Consider the following 19,191-nt stretch of genomic DNA (forward strand, 5'->3'; position numbering starts at 1 on the left):
TGTGCCTCCTTTTGGAGTGAGAATGGTTAGAGTTACTGGTTAAACAGAGAGGGAAAAAGAGCTCTTTGTCTCCTTAGGAAGAAGCAGTCCCACAGTTGACTGTAAAGGAAAAACTCCTCAGCAAACCCTGTCACTAGGCAGGTGTGGCACAGGATGGTTTCAGTAAAAGGATGGAGTAAATAACACGGGGAGTGTTAGCTAGGTTTCCTGAAGAGCTGAGTGGTTGTGAACACGTAGAGGTGTGTATAACTGCGGTTACATACAAACTTTCATCTGAAGGAGTACAGTTTGAAAGAACCGGAGGTACCAGAGGAGAATCGTGGAGAAAAACATGTTTGTGTTTTGAAAAATTATTCTTGTGTAGATGGCAAAGTTTCTCAGAGCTGTGAGCCTGGGGGTTGTTTCCTCTCTTGCATCTCCTGTCAAGCAGCAGGTGAAGGCTCTTCTCACATCTATTTCAATATTCCAGTGTCTAGGGGAAAGATAGAAAATGTGCCCCAGACAACCAGGTGGGATTAGACAGCATCAGGATATTTATATGGCAGTGATGAAAGTAACTTCTTTGTTCCACTAAGATCCATCACGCTGCAGAAACAGCTCTGCTGGTATTTGGCCCAAAGTGGAAAACCGACATAAAAGATGAATGAACTGAGCCTGCAATATTTTTGAAAAATATCTGTAATTGGGTGAGCATTGATTTTGCTGTCTACTGATGTAGACTTCTCTTTAGATCCTAGCAAGTGGTGATATTGCAGCCTTACGATGCACTCCAAGGTGGAGCAGCTGTTACAGTGAAAATGTTTATGCTGACTGACTGGTGGGCAGGGAAGCGTGACAGGAAAAGGGTTACCCATTGATTACCCAGGTGAAGCCCCTGAATTGTTTGTACATTTCTGATGAAAGATTAGCAAATAAACCAAATCAGGTGTTAGCCGTGGAAGTGAACTTTGCCGCTTTGGGGCTTTCTATAACGAAATCTTGTGCCAGTTATGATGTTCTCAAAGAACTTTTTTATTGCTCAGAGACAGAATTTCAGCTTTGTTTCAAACCACACACAAAAATATTACAAATGTTGTAGTAATGTCATCCTCTGCACTTTAGTTAGTCTTTCAGTACTAAAAGTTCTTTCAAACTCCTCTGAAGCTAGAGCAAATTCAAACTAGAGATGCAATAAACAGTAGCTTTTCCATAGTGATTAGGACACATTAGTCATTTATTAATTATTTGTCATTATATTTCTCTTAATAGAAGATGCCCTGGATCAGTTTGTTTCTGCTGTTGTAGTAGTTCATTAATATCCACGGCATGGTATGCTAGAATATTCACTTATTACTACAAACCAGCAAGGTGAATTTTCTTTAATATAGTTAGCATGTCAAATACAAAATCCTGCAAACTCATATCCTCCTGGAGCTTTATTTTCTCAAAATATTTGTTTTGGTGTGGTCATTTGCAGCCTTCTACCGAAACCTACCTAGGTTTTTACCAGTATGTATTTACAGTTTCTGAACACAGATACCAAACAGACTACAACTTCTGTTAGTACTGTGCACCCTTTGTGTGAATTCAGCCTTGTAAAAAGAAACCTCTTTTGTACTATGATGAAACAGAAATGTGGAGCTTTCCCATGGCTGTTCAGAATACATTGTATCATCTACAGTTTGCTATTTAATTTTTTGCAGACTCCAACTCCAAAGGAGATTTCTTTCCAAGTCAGAGCAGATCCGGAGCTGGATTACTGTGCAGATAACTAAGCGATATGAGTTCCAGTTAGTGTTAATTTTTCAGCTGCTAGTGGGAAGATGGGCCCCGTTAGAAGTGAGCTCATTATGAGAGGCTTACTAACACGATAAAGTCAGTACTCTATTTGCACAGTGATATCTCTAATTGCTCAGGCCTTCTTATGGTTTGTGTCTGCTTGAGTTAGATTTCTTTTGTGTAGATAAAAAGACTTCTGTAAGAAATCACCTTGGTGCTACAGCACTGTCAGTCTGGAGGGCATCTCCAATGAGATTAATGATGTCTGCCTTAATATAAAAAAACTTCGCATAAATGAGATTATGGTTTCTGCTGAAACCTGCCAACTCTTATTCATTTGCAGTAAATATTATCTTTAATTAAAAGTTTTAAGGTATCTTGTTCCTGAACTAATGAGATCTACAGTGATTTCCCTTAGGAATTAATTTACCTTCTTAATTCCTATTCATTTTGGTGATATGACTATTTAAATCTGATTCAGACTTCAGAGCTTTGTTGAACATACTCATCTAGCACAAAAGGTCATTTTGCCATATTGACGTTTTGTTGGTATTTATAATTCTCTGTTCTCCCTTGATTCTAAAGATATGTCTTTAGGTTCCTCCTCCAAACATTTTCTACTAACACTTCTGTTCGTCTTAACTCTTTACGCTGAGAGCTCTTTTCCTCAGCTATTTCACTTCTGCTTGTGTTTTCTATTCCATCCAGAGTACAAAACAATTATAGTAACGCTGAAGAGCCTGATTGTGCTCAACTTATTTAGAATAGCACAGCTTTGTAAAATAAATATGTGGAAAACATTGGGTACAATTGCTGAGAAATACAGGAATATTTCTGCCTTAATATCTGGTCAGTCATTAGCTGTGCTTTCTCTACAAGGATTATTTTTAACCAGTAGGGATGCTTAACACCTAGAGGTGAAAATTGCATTCCTACGTATGTGTTTAAATAGGCAAAGTGCCAGCCAGCAACTGGTTTGTGAGAATGAGAGCCAGACCCCATTTTAAGATTGTCCATCAAAGGATGACGTTGCTAGCTGGATTTAAAAATATATAATTCTTATAACTAAATTACAGGGTTCTCTTGTTTTAAAAATAAATGCATATCAAAATTAGAAAGTAACAAAAAGAAATATCTGGTTTGCATACAGAAAGAAGACACCAAGAAAAAAGAAAGAATCAATACTTCTTAGTTCATTATCAGGAGACTTTTCTATTGATATCTCATCTGAATCACGAGACATGCTGTCAGCCTCTTCACTGGTGCTTGAAGATGCCAGGTCTGCCACTATAATGAGATGTCAGATGGTTTAAAACTGGGGTAATAACTTCATTTACCTAATGAAATAAATAGAGCAAGACAGAAGTAAACCTATCTCTCAGAGTTGACCAGAGGTGATTTTGTTCTTGTCTCTTCAGAAATACATTGTCAGCCTTGAGTAGACAAGCTGAACCATACTTTATGTAAAATGCAAACTGGGGAAGATTAATCCCTGCTTGTAGAGGAAGAGATCTCTGTCTTCTACTGTTACTCTAACATTTTCTATTTTCCCACCCAAGAATCTGTGAGAGGAAACATTTCTGTGTTCACCCCTGAGACTCTTTTTGGGCTCTGTATATAGTTAGGAAATATCTTTAAAATCTATTGTTCTGTCTTTCAAACTGAAAAAAAAAAAAAATCCAACAAAAAAAAACCAACCCAAAGTGGAAAAAAAAGAATATTAATCATAGACTGGAGTAGAAACTCATGGCTGCAGGAGATTCCTTGCACCACCAGTGGGTAAGAAATGTGTTTTATGGCATCAGCAGAGCAAGCACTGGTACTAGCTATATATAGAATTGTCACCGACTTACACAAGTTGTTGATAATCCTCCATTTATAACTTACTAGCAGACCAACTTCCTCCCATCACACACAAATTAGAGGATTATCAATAATGCATGAACTAATAAATAATGCTTGCATGCTGTTGTCAGGGCAACAAATATCATTTAGACTGCAACAGAAATCCTCATCTTGTGATTTCAAGCCTTCTGTATCTGTAAGGCTCCAGTGAAGTAAAATGATGTGGTTTGTGTGTGTTTCTTTGAGTCAGCTGAAAGAACCAGTGAAGTATATCCTGTTAGATGTGCAGAAATGTGAGAGATCCCTTTTAAAAATCAGTATTTCATTTCATTTACATATTTAATAGCTGTTTACAAAATACCAATATGAACAACGTAGGAACTGCCACACTGGATTACCTGGTAAGTCTCTGTGGCATCCAGTGTCTTATTTATGAGTTACCTGGGCTAGATGTTTTATTCGAAACTACTACAAAGTGCCCAACAGTTGTGTGTGACACAGCCTGCCCCTGACCTGTTGCACTATCAGTGTACGAACTCATTTCCAAGACCTGGAGGATAAGCAGTTTCTTTTTCAAAGCATTTCGATGTTACTCCTTAAATCATCTATAGAAGCAATAATCCATTTGAGAGTTTTTAAGTTTTTGGCTTTAATTACATCTTGTGGCAGCGAAATCCCAAGTTTAATTTTTCATCACGTGAAACAACATTACTTTTAATCTGCCCTAATTTTGTGACCTTTCCCTCTGTCTTCACCTCTTGTTTTTGTTTAGTGGAGTGAAAACTGAGACATATAAATATATATATTCTTGTTATTAAAAAGTCAACAGACCCCAAAACCAGCCAAGACCTGGCCCCAGTGGGAGCATTTATTATTGATTCTAGGATTTGATCCAAAAATAATATTTGTTTAAATGGGCTCCATTGCCATCATGTACAGTTACTATTGATTTGTAAAAATCTTGGCAGCACATGTTAAAGTATTAGGAAGCAGAGGGAGTTTTGTTCTTGAGTTACTTCAGTAATTTGCAGCTATCTCATTTTGCCATTTTCAATGGCCAAAACCCCCCAAAATACACATGGAAGACACTGAACTTCATCAGTCTTCTGTGAATGACTTGTTTATTTCTTAAACCTGGCAACTTCTCTTTTGGCACTGGAAGAGAAAAAAAAAACACATACTCTAATCTCAGCATCATGGCATTTATGATTTCTCTGATGACTGGGGCAAAGCCACTTGGCTTTGGTGCTTCTTTTGGCAGTGCATTAGGCTAACAGCAAGACGTGTGGGAGATGACTGGCTTCTCCTCAAACCTGTGCACCAAGAGAGGAGACCCTGTTCTGCCGAGCTCTGTGGTGGGGGCATTTCTCTCACAACCAGGGAAAGATGGAAACAAATTGCTGGCACTGGGAGTAAATGCAGCAAATGTGTTCCTGGGGCAAAGTCTTTATCAGGTTAATGGTGAAGATTGCCAAAATTGAGCTCAGAATTTGGCCACGGCCTCAAGCTGTAACATAAGACAAAACGCAACACACCCCCAGGCTGTAAGTCAGCTAGGTAGCAATTGCTGCTTGATTTACCCTGTGCCTGCAAGAGACAATTTCCATAGGAAACCAAAAAGCACACTTTTCCTTCTGCAGGTGGTTTGCACCAGGTGAAGCCAAAGTTCTCCACTGTTTAAAATCTGTGACCACAGTTTGGACAGTAGTGTGTTTTTCCAAGCAGTTGCACTAATTCAAAAGGTCTTGCCTGCCTTAGGCTGTTTGTCTGTAAAACTAAAAATGAATCTTGATAGTTGAGCAGCCATTTCAATTAGTCCTGTATAAACCAAGTATATTAAAAGCACAAGTTATCACAACATCAAGTTATACAGCTCGGAATATGATGAGTTTCACAGGTGAGGCAAGAATTGTCAGTTTTAATTGTCAAGAAGAGTTTTCGCTGTTCACCTAAGGAAAAAAATGCCCAGCTTCTATTACACAATTACTTTTAAATGACATTTTTGCAAGACTTCAAAGAGTGTAGGAAAATGTTCAGCTCTGTTTACTCAACTATTGAGAACGAGCACAGTATATTAAAAATAGGTCCTTTTCCTGAATTATTTTGGGAAAAAAAGGGTAACAGCACTCAGGAGCTCTGATCAGCTCCAAGCTGTGTATTTCCATGCACTGCCCAGCAATGTCAGGAACAAGGTTGAAGGTAATTCGAGAGGACTCAGACAATCAGTGCTCAGGCCCCAGTCAGCTCTGTAAGGATCAGCAGTTACTATTTAAATTTAAAATGTATTGGCATAAATGAGGTATCCTTACTTCTTACCGTTAAGCTCTTTTACAGATAGGCTTAAAGATGCAGCGCAATTTCCAGGGGCTTAAGCGTATTTTTAGTGGAAGTGGCCTTTTGACAGTGTTGCTACAAAGCTGATTACATTCCACCTGTAATGTCAGCCCCGTGCAGAGTCTTTTGCAAAGGCGGTTTGTTATAAATTGTTTGTAAATGTCAGATAAAAGCATCGTTTTACTGCAAGCAACTAGAGGTAGATGTGTAATAACATTCACATTAATATTTTATTTAAATATATACTCAATTCTCATAGTCACCCAGCTCTGCAACTTGTATGAAGACTGAAATAAGACAGCAATAATTTATAAAAGAAATACTCTAAAATCCGCTGAAAAGGTAACAAAAAATGCAATTTGACATTTTTGCAAATGTTAGCTGTATTTACTTTCCAGTAATAGCAATTAGCAAGATTTGTTTATGCCTTCCTTTCAGAACTGTGACGTGGAAATCCAGCCACTGCCTCCAGAGATGTGGAGATCTGCAGTGTCCAGAGGAAGGTGCCCGTGCCCACCCCCGCCCCCCATTCCCCTTCTCCCCTCTGCTCCAGAAGCTGCTGTGCTGGTGAGTGAGGGGCAGCTGACATTGGGCAGCCAATTTTGCTGACAAGGGAGGGGAAGGATCCACTTTTCCTTCCTATAAACTCCCCCAGGGACTGTGCCATGTAGTAAATATTTGGAGATTACCTTTTGGGGCTGTATTTTTTTATTTGGAAAGATGTAGAATGTAAGGCACCAGAAAACTATGAGGCAAACTGCTCTGTCTGGTTATCCTGACTCCAGCTCTGTTTAGGAAGTAAAAAGGTACATTTGGTTTACATGCTTCTCATCTCTATGGCCTTTCTAGGCAGCACCAAGGTGCGGAGCGACAACTGCTCTGGAACAGCAGAGACATCTAGTGGGAATCAGATTTTTACTGTGACAGCTCAGCAGAGACGCCACCTTTCAAACCATAGCCTTTACATTATAGTGTGTTCAGAACTGGTGCCCAAGGGCTGAAAGGCTTCTTATTACTATCCTTACAACCATGCAGCCTCAGTCTATATTCCATTTCTGAAGGAGCCAAGATGTGATTTTGGTTTTCACCTGGGTTTAAATCATGGCATGACCACCATTTCCAGCTCACAAGGCTCTCACCTTGAGCAGGGAGCCCAGCCTGGAGCAAAGCACAGCTCAGGGCTGGTGTTCGCACTGAGCTCCCTCCTCCACTGCCTGGGCTGAGCTTCGGCTCCTGCTTCCTTCTAGAAAGAGTAGATGTATCGTGTCACATCTCACCCCGGAGTGGCAATTCCAGAGTGACTCAGTGTCTTAAGTCTGCTCCCCAGCGTCATACAATCTGGCCCAGCCACTGCTGCTCTTTTTTCCTATGTTTTAGCAAAGGAGGAACACAAGGAGGGGAGGGAACAGCCAGCAGAAAAGAAATTAGGCAATGCTATGGCAAGTCAACATCACAAATGGTGAATATTTTAAATTCTGGAGTAATAATAATCCTCACATTGCTTTTATTACTGCTGCAAGCTGAAAAGCCACCACAGCCCTGTGTCATATGTGGATTAAGTCATAGGTTCAAGCTGATCTCTCCTGAAACAGGTTTCTGAAGTTCAAGGATCTCCACTAAAAATAACTTCCTTCTCGTAACTTGACAAATGGAAAATTGTAATCATTGAGAAGGTTGGTTTTGGGTTACTGATGGAAGCATGGCCTTCAGGATCATCCAGTCCTGCTCATATCAGAGCGACTGAAGCAGAAGTAGCAAAATTTGATCTCCTGGCTGACAGTGTTTACTTACATATCATTATTTTAGTAGCAATAATCTTTCTAAAATATTGTAATAATAATAATAAAAACTAAATACACCTCCTTTTCAAGCAATTATCATAACAAAAATAGTTGTGGAGATGCTAGATAAGAAATCAGAAAGGGCTAGTGAACATTTTACCTGAAAGTTATCAAATCAAAATCAGCCTGGTTTGATTTTAATTGACGGTGGCTGTGCAGCAGGCTAAGTGAAATGAGTTTGCTAATGTAATTTCTAGGGGTAGAGGTCTTTGCTGACTACCAGAAGTCTGAATGGCTCAAGTTACAGCATTATCTTTTCACTCCTACGCACCATTCATCCGAGTCAGATTTAAGGTAGTTTGGCATTAGGAGGAACTTTGTGTTAGAGCTGATTGTATTAGAGACACCCCATCATGAGTCCTGAATGACAAAACCATGCCACTGCTGTCTCTACAACCTGCAAAACACAGCTACAGGTCCCATGTTTTAGTTGGATAACTAACAAACAGCTGTTTCTTTCCCCTTCTTAATCAGGAATCCATTCCCTTTCACCAGGAGCATAGAGCAAAGTGGAAAACCAAACAAATAAAGTTCCATAGGCAAGAGTCCTAAATGCTAAATGTGAGAACATCAGAAGACCTTAGAAGCAAAGAAACTAAGTGGAAAGGTGTCACTCTTTTTTCGATCAGGAAAAGCATGGCTTGTGAGTCAGCAGTGCATTTTTCCACGTTAGTGGCGATTAATTTGTACACATTGACACGAGTTTCATGTCCATGCTATGACACAGTTAATTAGATTTGTACCTGACTGACTAGGTAACACGTGCTAGTTTTTCCTCATACACAAAGGCCCCACACATGGAATGGTGGGGTGCACACGTATTTGGATTCAATCAATTTATAAATGTGTCCAAGTCTTGTAAAATAATTTTAAGCAATGTTTGTCAAAATTCTCCATAGTTGTGCATAGGTGGTTACAGAGTTAAGATTATTTCTGATATTGCTGCCTTCTTCCATATTTCATTTCTGACACTCAAATATCTTCCTACCTTTGACAGGAAAATGAATAATTTATCACAGGATGCTATTCAAGTAAAAGCAAAATAGTTTATACAACCTGAATCAAAAGTGCTGCAGTCTGAAGATTTACACTTACAACCCTACGCCTGGCCTTATGCAACCTTCCTTTTACTCCACAGGAGCAAACGCAGGGGAAGAGTGTTGATTTTTGCTGAAAGTTTAAGCTGTGGAATCAGCAATGACAGGTTCTCAGAAAGGTAGAACACTGCTCTGGCGCCCCTTAGAGAGGGCTCAGCTTAGGAAAGCGCTGAGCCTCCCTGCAAGTGAATCTGGCAAAGGGCCACCTGCATCTCCATGATCAGTGTTTTGAGTATTCAGCCTAGCCATACCCAGTGAGACATCCACAGTAAAATTAAAGCTTACTTGCAAGACACAACATGTAGTATTGCTGAGGCCGTGAGTCAGCTCCATGTGACCTCTCACCTCCAGGACACACACTTGAGCATCGCTGACTTGCTTTAGGCATCTTTAGAGATCTGTATTACATGAACTTGTGGACTGTAACAAGGACAGTACATTTTCTGATTTGTAACAGACATTATCTAGGTAAAACCACAATTCCTTCATCTCCCAACACCAGTGACTTCATGAACTTCAAGTATGCACAGGAAATGTTCAAAGTAGGAACACAGATAGGGTGACAGAATATAGGTCCTAAGCAGAAAAAAAATGCCTCTTCTTAAATGAACACAGACACTGGGCCAATAAACAAGCTACATATTTAATGAAAACCACAGAGTTCTGAGTAATTATTTATCAGTTCTTCTAATAACTAATCTGCAACTGGAACTATAAAAATCAACTTTATAATGATTTGCTCTGTTTCAAATTCTGCTTGGCATGTTTCAGTACATACTTCTGTTCAGTTCAGATTACTTAAATGCTATTTCCATTTTCTTTCCAGGTATTGTTCAGAGTTCTCCTCCAGCATGGATCTGCTAGACAAATGTAGATGTTGATTTATGAGCAATAGTAGGTACACCCTATTATTACCACTAAGTCTTACTTATGTATAACAGACCAGGTTTCAGAATTTTTTAATATCCTGTAGTGTTGTGAATTACATAAAAGGAATAATTTTGCATACAATAAAAATACCAAAATTATCCAACATAATGCATGAAAAAAGAGTAATTTACACTTGTACCTTGCATGGAGATCAAACAGTTTTTATTTACTATGAAAGAAACACAGAAGGATATTAGAAAACAGAACAATGACAAATATTTACCATTTGAAAATGCTGAAATGAAACACGGGAAACAATTTTTTTCCCACTTTTTGTTAAAGAAAGGGCAGTATTGAAACAGCCATTTTAATGCAGGACCAAGTCAAACTAACACATTTCAGAAAGATAAAGTAAAAACATGTCAGAATGCAAATTTAATACATTTTCCTTTTATATCAGTGATTTAAAGAAATAAAGATACCAAAGAACATTCCCAGAATCATCCTTCCTTTTTTATTTTTTTTCTCACCACAGATTTGAGAACAAGGAAAAATAACACCATAAAAAAGCTTTATGAATTTCTTCATTCACATGGGAAAGCTGATCCAGGTCATTTCCAGTAAGGTATGTCCAGAGTTATGTCCAGGTTAGTCTCCTACTGATGTAATAGTTTTCTCACAGCTTTGCTAGATACCTCAGAAGAAATACTACTGTATTTTCTTTGGTTGATCTCTGGCCTTTAGTGGAATGAAGGACAGATTTTTTTTTTGTAAGTGTAGTTGGGCTAAATCTGATAGATTCAAGTAAGACTAATAATTCAGTATTTTAAAGTCACACTCAGACAAAGGGAAGCTTCGTAGACTGAAAACAGTCACTGTACAGAAACAGGTACGCCACTAGTCTGGTCAACAAAAGTCTGTACCACTACACACAATAATCTTTCTATTATTTCCCATTAAGAGTTCACAGAAAGCCTCTTATAGAGGCTCTTGTAGATTATCAAACAATTTTATGTGCTTAAAATTGCTCAGAAAAAATTATTTCTTGAAACCTGTTGAAAACTTTGTTATTTTGTTTTAAAGAGTAACATTTTTTTTTTCCCCAGATGGTAAGAGTAGTGGGTAGATGTTCAAGGAAACATTTCTTTCCCCTCAAGCCCACCACAAGTGAGGAACTACGCTAATGCTGGAGCAGCTGGATCAACCCATCAATTTAGAAGAGCCCCTCAGCAAGGAGATTGTCTACAGATGTTCAGGATACTGCAATGCACAGTGGAAGGAAGAAGAGATAACAGTGAAATCATTTGCCCTGAATCCTCCTCCTGCTGCAGCAGATGCAATGGCCCAGGGTGATACCGCTCGCACCCCTACTGTTGGTGCACTAGTCAGTCTGAACTTTGCCAGTCTTATTTTTGCATTTTTCTTTAAACTGCTGCATGATTATATATGTATTTTTGATTGGAAGCTATAAGATTACATCTTCTTGGGATGCCAAGTTTTTTGCACCCCAGAGGAATTCAGTACAAAAAGAGAAAATTACCCTGCTCTGACAGCCTGCTCATCTACAGCGGATAACTCTGCAATACAAGTCACCGATCAATGAGTCTGGGAGAAAAACGGAAGACACAACATTCTTGTGCCTTCAGATGAAATCTTTATTTTCTGTACAACTCATACTGACTATTAAAATCTACGCAAAAGAGAAAAATAAAACAATTTCATGGTAGGATTTCTTAATGTTCATGGAGAGCAGGTATGTGATGGTCGCAGTGGTTTGCTCAGGCCACTGGACTGCCCATCAGCCGTTCTTGCCGGAGAGCAATCAGCCTCTGAAACCACTTCTCTTCTGCTTCTGCCTTCTCGATAAACAGCTGACAGAGAAGGGGGAGAGGAAGAAAAGCAGGAACAACTCATTAACTTTCTCTTTATTTGCTATACTATGTTGAAACATGTGCAGACTATTTTGGTGCCCAAAGGCACCCAGCTGCACAGGGGTGTTAAAATACAAAGGTGACAGAAATACATTCATAAAGGTAGTGACTTTTAAGAATCAGAAAGCCAAGACATTCCAATTTCAGTCTTCTCCTGAAACAGCAAGTTTGCCATATTGTACAGGTCTCAACGGTTGTTAGCCATGTTCACTATACAGAACTCGGATTAGTTTATTTACTGAAAGTCATTTATAACTTGCTAATACTTAAAAAAACCTCTACTGTAAGTACTCCTATTTCCAATTACAAAGGATAAGTTTAGCCATAATGATTTAAAATGATCTTAAGTTTGTCATGTATTTAAAGCTTTACAATCTGGCAAGGTCGACAAGTTCTGGGTCTTTCACCAGGTTTCCAACTACAGAAATTTTTTATCGAACAGGGATTTTTATATGAACGGTATCTTAATTTCCCCTGCATTCAATTACTGCGCTACTTTTTTATAAAATTTGTTTGTAGTTCTAAAACTGTATCACTAGTGAACTTCTTTTGTAATTATTCTCTGTCAGATGGTGCAAGGAGTGTGATCCTGTTTAAGCCAATAAACGGCCCATTAGCTAACGGTCTTCAGACCACAGGTTATTTGATGAGCAGCAAAGCAAAATGGTTGTTAGTTATATGAAGTTATGTGCTCTTTTTCAGTGGGCTGTCTTGTTCTAAAGACGAAGTAAATATTGGCACACTTACATTTGGATGTGCTAAAGAATTATCATCTTGATATTTGATGGCAGTAGGAATATTGGCAGATGGTCGTTCTTTTTCAGGGGCAGATGTATCAACAGCTCCCACTCCGATAGTTACAGGTTCATACTGTAGTTCGGCAGGTTCTGTTGACTAAAAAGAAAGAAACACATCTGAGTATTTTATCTTCAAACTCCCAAAGGTGGCAGAATTGTAATTGAGTGCTCAGCTTTCCTCTTATTGCAATGAATGCCCACGAAAGGATCTTCATGCAAATAGTTCTCAGCATGGTCAGTGGGACACACTGGGCATGGACTAAAGTTCAAACTAAGCACATGAACTGAAAAAAAAACCCCCAAACTCATTGCCTTGGGCAATGAGAGAGCTTGCAGAACCTTAGCTTTGGCGTTTTGGATCACTTCTGAAGAGGCTGCAGGAACTTCTTGGAGACTTTGAAAAGGCAAGAAAATGCAAGTTCTTGGGGAAACAAACAGTGGTAACTCAAAAATTCAGATGGAAAACCTGAACAAAACTTTTGCCTGCATACTTCCAAAACCAAAAGCGTCCAAGTTCCCTAGAAGATCTGACAGCCAAAAGGCAGGTAAAATTCTGGAAACTGGATGTCCCCTGTTAAGTTTTTGGACAGCTGACTGAAACCAATGCCAGTTTGGATCAGGGAGTAAACCTGATCTTAAAGTCTGGCTTCAGTTAAGCAGAATAAAAAAAATACAGACCTCTACCTTTAATTACAGTGTAAATGTCTGATTACTTTTGGATTTTAATTCTACTTTTCCTATGAGAAAAAAAAAATCTTCATGGATTTATATTATTTTAAAAGAACTTTTAAAAAATGGAGTTGCTCACCATATGTAAGTATACTGTCAAAACAGCCAATTTCCCTGAAATTCTTACACATTAAAATTTGCTCTTTGAACACCACACCAAGAACATTGAAGAGTTGTTGGTGGGATTTAAGATTGTCAACACTGACGCTCTTTCATCAATGGAAACTTTAATAGTGCAGCTTCCACGTGACTTTGAAAGGATTGTGCACCAAGAAAGGATATTGAAAACTTACCTTTTTGACTTCTTTACTTGATCTGAATGTCTGTGGAACAAAGGAGTCACTTTCAATAGCTTCAATTTCTTTTGCTCGTTTCACTTGCTCTACCAGGGTGGCTTGGTCTACAAAGAGCAGGTGTAATGTCAGTATACATTAGTGTAAGTCTACGATAAATGCCATGTCTAAGCAGTGCCTTGAATATATTTTACAACAGTACGTAACAGAAATAAAAAATCTCAACTTATAATGCAGCCTAAAACCTGTTACAAAGAAAAACTCCTTTAGTAAAAGCAACAGTAAGGTGGCCATTCTTGTTCAATGCATGGTATCATTCAAGATGCCAATTTAAGAACTTGCTGGAGATGTCCTTGCAGAATAACTGCTAGGTTTATGACATGAGTATTTCCCAGAGAACATGAGGATTCAGGAACAGTGCAGACAACTCAGGAGTTCAATCCATATGGAGCAGTAAAACTACTTCCGCTTGTATGGAGGTGAACTTTGCTCCAGCTGTGGATGTCCTGAGATATGTGCCACCACCTGTGTCCTCCTCATGACAAGCTAAGTGATTAGTTTGGCATTAAGAGTTCCATCATTAGATGAATTTCACAAAAAAAAAATAATCTTAGAATCTGGTAATAAAATATTCCTAACATAAACACTAAATATTGTGTGCTCATACAATTCTCTGGTGACCGAATTGCAGCTGTTTAACCAAATGAGCAAAATTGCTTCTGAATTGTACTGTGAGGCCTTACAGTACATGTAGATTCCACAAGATATTTTTGAATCCCAGGCTGAGACTTGATTTTGTCAAAGCGAACGCTGCTCCCAGTGACTTTATGGCAAAGAAGAGCAGCTCCTGCCACCCTTGGTATGAGCTACGTTAAACACATAACTGGGGTGCTGTCAGATAGGTTTTACTAGTTCTTTCACGGCTCAAACAGGTGATCTTCTGGTTTAGAAGATGTAGACTGGTGCCAGACTAGACTGGCAGGAAGCTCAGAGTATTCATAAATGCAAGATGCACTTCTTTTTAAAAATCACACTAGTGATGGGTGACAGTGAAGTTTTGTGTCACAGCTACGTTGATCTAAGCTGCCAAAGGGATGGTCTGTCTTCGCTCTCTCCTGCACCTGTTGTGCAGTCTGGTGTTGCTCCTTTCACCAAAAGCTGAGTGATTGAATTAGCTCCCTTGCAAGGTGAAAGCTTGAACTTGTGCCACAGCCCAAGAAAACACCACATCATCCCTGAAACTTGATGCCAGACTTGAAATGCAGCAACAACATCATGCATAGGCTGGTCTGGTACAAACTGTCTTCTAGATCAAATTCGGTTTCAAAAGGTTTTGTTCTACTGGCCTTGATGTCAGAGCGGGTGTACCTGCCCCAGCCAAAGTCCAGAGGCCAGCTGCCTGCTAACACTACAGCATAAATTCAGATTGGCTTTTTGTATAGTTTGAAAGTGCAGCCATGTCTGTCCTGCACTGACAGGATACTGAGGACATGAGTTTGAGTCACAGAATCAGTCTTAAGCGACAAAGTGAAAAGGAGAGTGCCAAAAAGGAGAGGATGAAACAGTGCTATTTTTGCAGGTGATCAGATAGTTCATGAGCACATAAAAATACCTTAAACAATATACAAACCACAAATTTAAATAAACGAGCAACTGTAATTATACATTGGTAGCACATACATATGTATGTATAAAAGATTACATTTCTTTTTCTAAAGAAACCGAAGTATATTTAAACTCAGGAAAAGTGCTTGCAGACCAAAAGAGGTTGCAAAATTATTGAGAAACTCAGAAGTACCAAATTCTTTTCCTGTATACAAAATTCTAAATCCAAGTTCATCTAGATATACACATGCACTGCAAAATGCTTTCCATTTTGCACAAGAAAAAATATATGTAACTTGATCCTTTTGCAATGACTAACCACTGAAACTCATTTCAGTCTAGTAATGACAAGTAAGTGGAGCTTCACACGAGCAAATAAACTAACAGCAGCTCAGAAATATTCCTGGAATGGACCTGTGCTTGCTAAATTAACAACTTCATTTTTTACCAAGAGGTTGTACTGCAAACCTGCTTTATCCTCAGTCCTGGGTGGTGCATTACAGTACACCCGGCACAAAGTATCTGCTTTACTGTTTGTTTCATTTTCTGCTTCTTCAGATTCAGCGCTCCGTTCATCTTCCCTACCTACTTCTATACCTAGCTGCAGTGACAAACAAATCCTGAATTCATTCTGCTAACTGAAGGCTTTTGTTCACAATTTTAACCACTTTATCTCCATCTTACTTATGAAAACCATTCGCTTTATATGTAGTATACTGGGGCCAGTCCAAGATGGCTGAGGTGCAGAAGCAGGGAGGAGTGGATGGTTTGTGCTGTGAGCAGCATGCATTTGTAAAATGGGTAAGGCAGACAAAATATAAGAAGAGTCAGAACTTTCAAGGAGCAAACAAGAAGCTGCCTCAATGCTTAAAAATTATTTGGGAATATTGTTTGGTCTTTATGGATCTGACTAACTCTCCTTGAATGCCCAGTCACGAGCCCCTGGGAAGGTTTAGTGGAAGCCTCAGTGAGGCTTAGGGCAAGAGCTGTGCTATAGTAAAGTGCATAAGTAACACCTGAGGTCTGATTTTTTGGAATTTAGAAGAAAAAAAAAAATAAAATAATCACTTGCTTGCAGTTAAGCTTGTGTTTAAAAGTTATGCTGCCTCGCTGCTGAAGTCTTCGCTTTTAAAAAGGATCGCATGGGAAGTATGAGAACAAATATGCTAATGCCCTACTAGGGAGAGGAAATTGTAATCCATCAAGCTCTTGGGCCTGAGAATAAATAAAGGAATGGTAAGGTGTACCTGGTAGTCACAGTGTTAAATCCCGGTATCAAAGAAAGGCAGGTGAATGTAGATTTAAAATCAGCTCTTATTTCACTAAACCTCCCCTCAGCTCGCAGCCTGTTGTAGTATCTTAAATGAATCTTACACAAACCTGCGGGAATGACGAATTATTAAGGGGCAAAAATCGCTAAATGTTGAGAATTACATCAGTGACATTAACTTGGGGAAAATGGACTGAAGGAAGCACAACCCATTAGTGTCTGATTTTTCTGACAAACACATTACTGGTAGATAAAATGACTTCCATATGTTGTTTGTCAGATGTCAGTAGAAAGGATATGTATTTCATAGTAAAATCAAAAATAATGGAGTCAGAAAGCTAAGAGGCTACAGACCAAAACAAAAATCAATACTAACTCATTGCACAGCAAGTCTTTTTACTGTGTTATGGTGACAAATATAAACTAAATCTTGTTTAGCCCTAAAACTAGGGCTTGTTGAGGCCATTTTTTATGAAAACGCAATTCCAGCAGCGCCTACAATTACCAGACCTGTCACCAGCTCTTTCGCTGACACTTGGCTGCGGCCATACCAGCCTCCCTGCAGGGTGCCATGGGGTGCCGTGGGGTGCAGCTTGTGCCCAGGCCAGCCCTCAACGCCTGCTGCACTCCTCCATTGTTGTTTATACCCCTTATTGTAAAAGGGATGCTACTAGGGAACATCTGATTTTATAGGAAGCCAAGGATTTTTGCCCCATTTACCCCAGCCACAGAGGATTTACCTGGGAAAGCCGTCCTTCAGAGGTGATTCAATATTTTTCACTTCTGATCTGTATTTACATCTATTTACATCTTCCCATGTCTACATAAATATACACACTCATCTTTTATAGCTCCTATTTTCGTATTGAATCAGTCTATTAGCAGTAACTTGAAATGTCACTTTAGGAATAAAATGTGAGTTAAACCTTTAGATGCTGCCCAAAAATTTCACATGCACAATAATCAGGAACACTTGAGAATCAGAGGAAAGGAAAAGTAAGTTGCCTGCAAGCTCTGTGTAAAATATTTCCATTTCTCTCTGCTTATTTCTAAAGACAAGACTGTTGATGAAGCATGCCAAGAATTTAACAAGCATTGAAATAGAAGCATTAAATGACTGATAATATCTTGTGAATGCCCCACTAAGTAAAAACATATGTGAAATATTTCTTGTCTAATCTTTAGGTGTAAATTTGTGATGCTTACTGGATGAATTGCTAATTCTATAATCCTGACCACAGAAATGAACCTGTGCCTTTAACTAAAGAGTTTTCTTTCAAGTGGGTCTAACTTAAGAATCAAAGCTATGACATAATTAACCTAAAATATTCCTCGGAATAAATAATTCTTTATATTTTACCAATTATATTTAAAGTGATATAGCTGGTTAATTTAAATGACCCATTTAAAATATAACGCATTTTAAGTAATATGCTTTAAAATACAGAAAAAAGTTGCAATTGTACTGCTTTTTTGTTTATGAGTTGAGGATTAAAAGAAGAAACCACAAATAGACAGCAGGCTAAACAAATCAGCTAAAGAGGAAAAGAGTTTCCCCTTCATCCCATTTTATTTAGGGTTAGCTTAGGCGATACTGTGTAAGTTTTATACAATTTTATGTATACAACTGTATGGATAGTCACAAATGCATTATGGAACTGCGTGTTGGCTCGAGAGAACCGTTGCTTTTCACACGCCCAGTGCTTTTTAATTGCTTCCTGTTTTTATTTTAGCTGTGCAAACGGACATGTTCAAAGAAAAAAGAAGTTTTTATCTGGACAAGCTGCAGCGGAAGAGACAGAAAAACTACACGGTGCTGAGACATACTGTCTGCCACAGCGCAGTGCATGGGAATATTGCTATGGAACAAAATGAAAGCACCAGGAAGCGGAGGGAAAGTCCAGCAGGAGTGGTGGGATTCACTTCATTTGTGTCACTACGAGACTGTACGAAACTTGGGGCTCTGATTTTCAGCCATTTCCTGCCCGCCCCTCGGATCTTTTCTCTGCGCAGGACACAATCCGCGATGCTAACGGGGGCTCCCCCCTGCCACTGGCGCACACGCTGGTGTTTGCAGAGCGTGACCTCAAGCCCTGACACCTTTCCCCGTGTCCGAGCGCCGAGGTCCAGGGACGCCTGGGGTGGCCGCCAAAGCTACGAGGAAGACCCGACTGGTGCCTTCCCCACCGCCCCTCGGCGCGAGACCTCCGGCACCCGCCAGCCCAGCACAACAAACGCGCCAAGGCACGAACAGCGCTCGCACGCTCCCGTGTTAACGCCATGAGCTCCCCCCCGACCCCGATCCCTTCTCCTCCGGCCCGCTGGAGCCGGGGAAAGCCCTCTGAGGCGGCGGAGCGCGGGCGATGCTGGCCTCACCGCGGCTTCCCACGGGCAGGCTCGCAGCCGTTAGAGGGAGGCACCGCCACGCACAACGCCGGCCGCAGCCCGCCTTTGTCTGGGGCGGTGGGAAAACCGCGATGGTGAGCCCCGGAGGTGCTGCGGGCACAGCATCCGTCCCTGCATCCACCCCCGCTGGGCCGCCCGCAGCGCGGCAGCCGGAGGGGAAGTGGGGATTAGCTTCAAAACTACCTCTTCCCTCTAACAATTTTAACTCGGGATACACGCTGCTTGACGCCGCTAACGTTTCCAGATCCCCTCCGCGGTGTCAAAGCGCTGTTTCAACACTTGGCCACACTATTTCCCAGCTCTTGAGGTTTCCGGAGAACTAACTTTTTCCAGGCGAAGTCACAGAAACTATAAAACATACCCCAAATAGAGCACCTGTGGCCAGAGAAAGTTTTTAGTATTGATTTGTATTCTG

The 19,191-nt window shown here is 39.9% G+C and overlaps 1 protein-coding gene and 1 long non-coding RNA gene across 6 annotated transcripts in view; one reads left to right on the forward strand and one right to left on the reverse strand.

Moving 5' to 3' along the window:
* Positions 1-7,307: 7,307 nt before the first annotated feature.
* Positions 7,308-10,382, forward strand: LOC133268880 (uncharacterized). Its single transcript, XR_009743201.1, has 4 exons — positions 7,308-7,396; positions 8,253-8,446; positions 9,702-9,769; positions 10,281-10,382. It is a non-coding gene; the product is annotated as an uncharacterized LOC133268880 (long non-coding RNA).
* Positions 9,505-19,191, reverse strand: part of RSRC1 (arginine and serine rich coiled-coil 1) — a 169,679-nt gene continuing 159,992 nt past the window's right edge. For all 5 annotated transcript variants that reach the window (XM_061452654.1, XM_061452650.1, XM_061452652.1 and 2 more), the window contains 3 exons: positions 13,496-13,602; positions 12,424-12,570; positions 9,505-11,616 (listed from right to left, as the gene is read on the reverse strand). In XM_061452654.1, the coding sequence (XP_061308638.1) occupies positions 11,524-11,616; positions 12,424-12,570; positions 13,496-13,602 (347 nt within the window). In that variant the 3' untranslated portion in view covers positions 9,505-11,523. The remainder of the gene's footprint in view (positions 11,617-12,423; positions 12,571-13,495; positions 13,603-19,191) is intronic.

The sequence above is a fragment of the Pezoporus flaviventris genome, unplaced genomic scaffold (assembly GCF_033815535.1).
Source record: "Pezoporus flaviventris isolate CSIRO_AGI_PZ_B2104156 unplaced genomic scaffold, CSIRO_AGI_Pfla_v1 ptg000013l, whole genome shotgun sequence".
In the NCBI taxonomy this organism is placed as follows: Eukaryota; Metazoa; Chordata; class Aves; order Psittaciformes; family Psittacidae; genus Pezoporus; species Pezoporus flaviventris.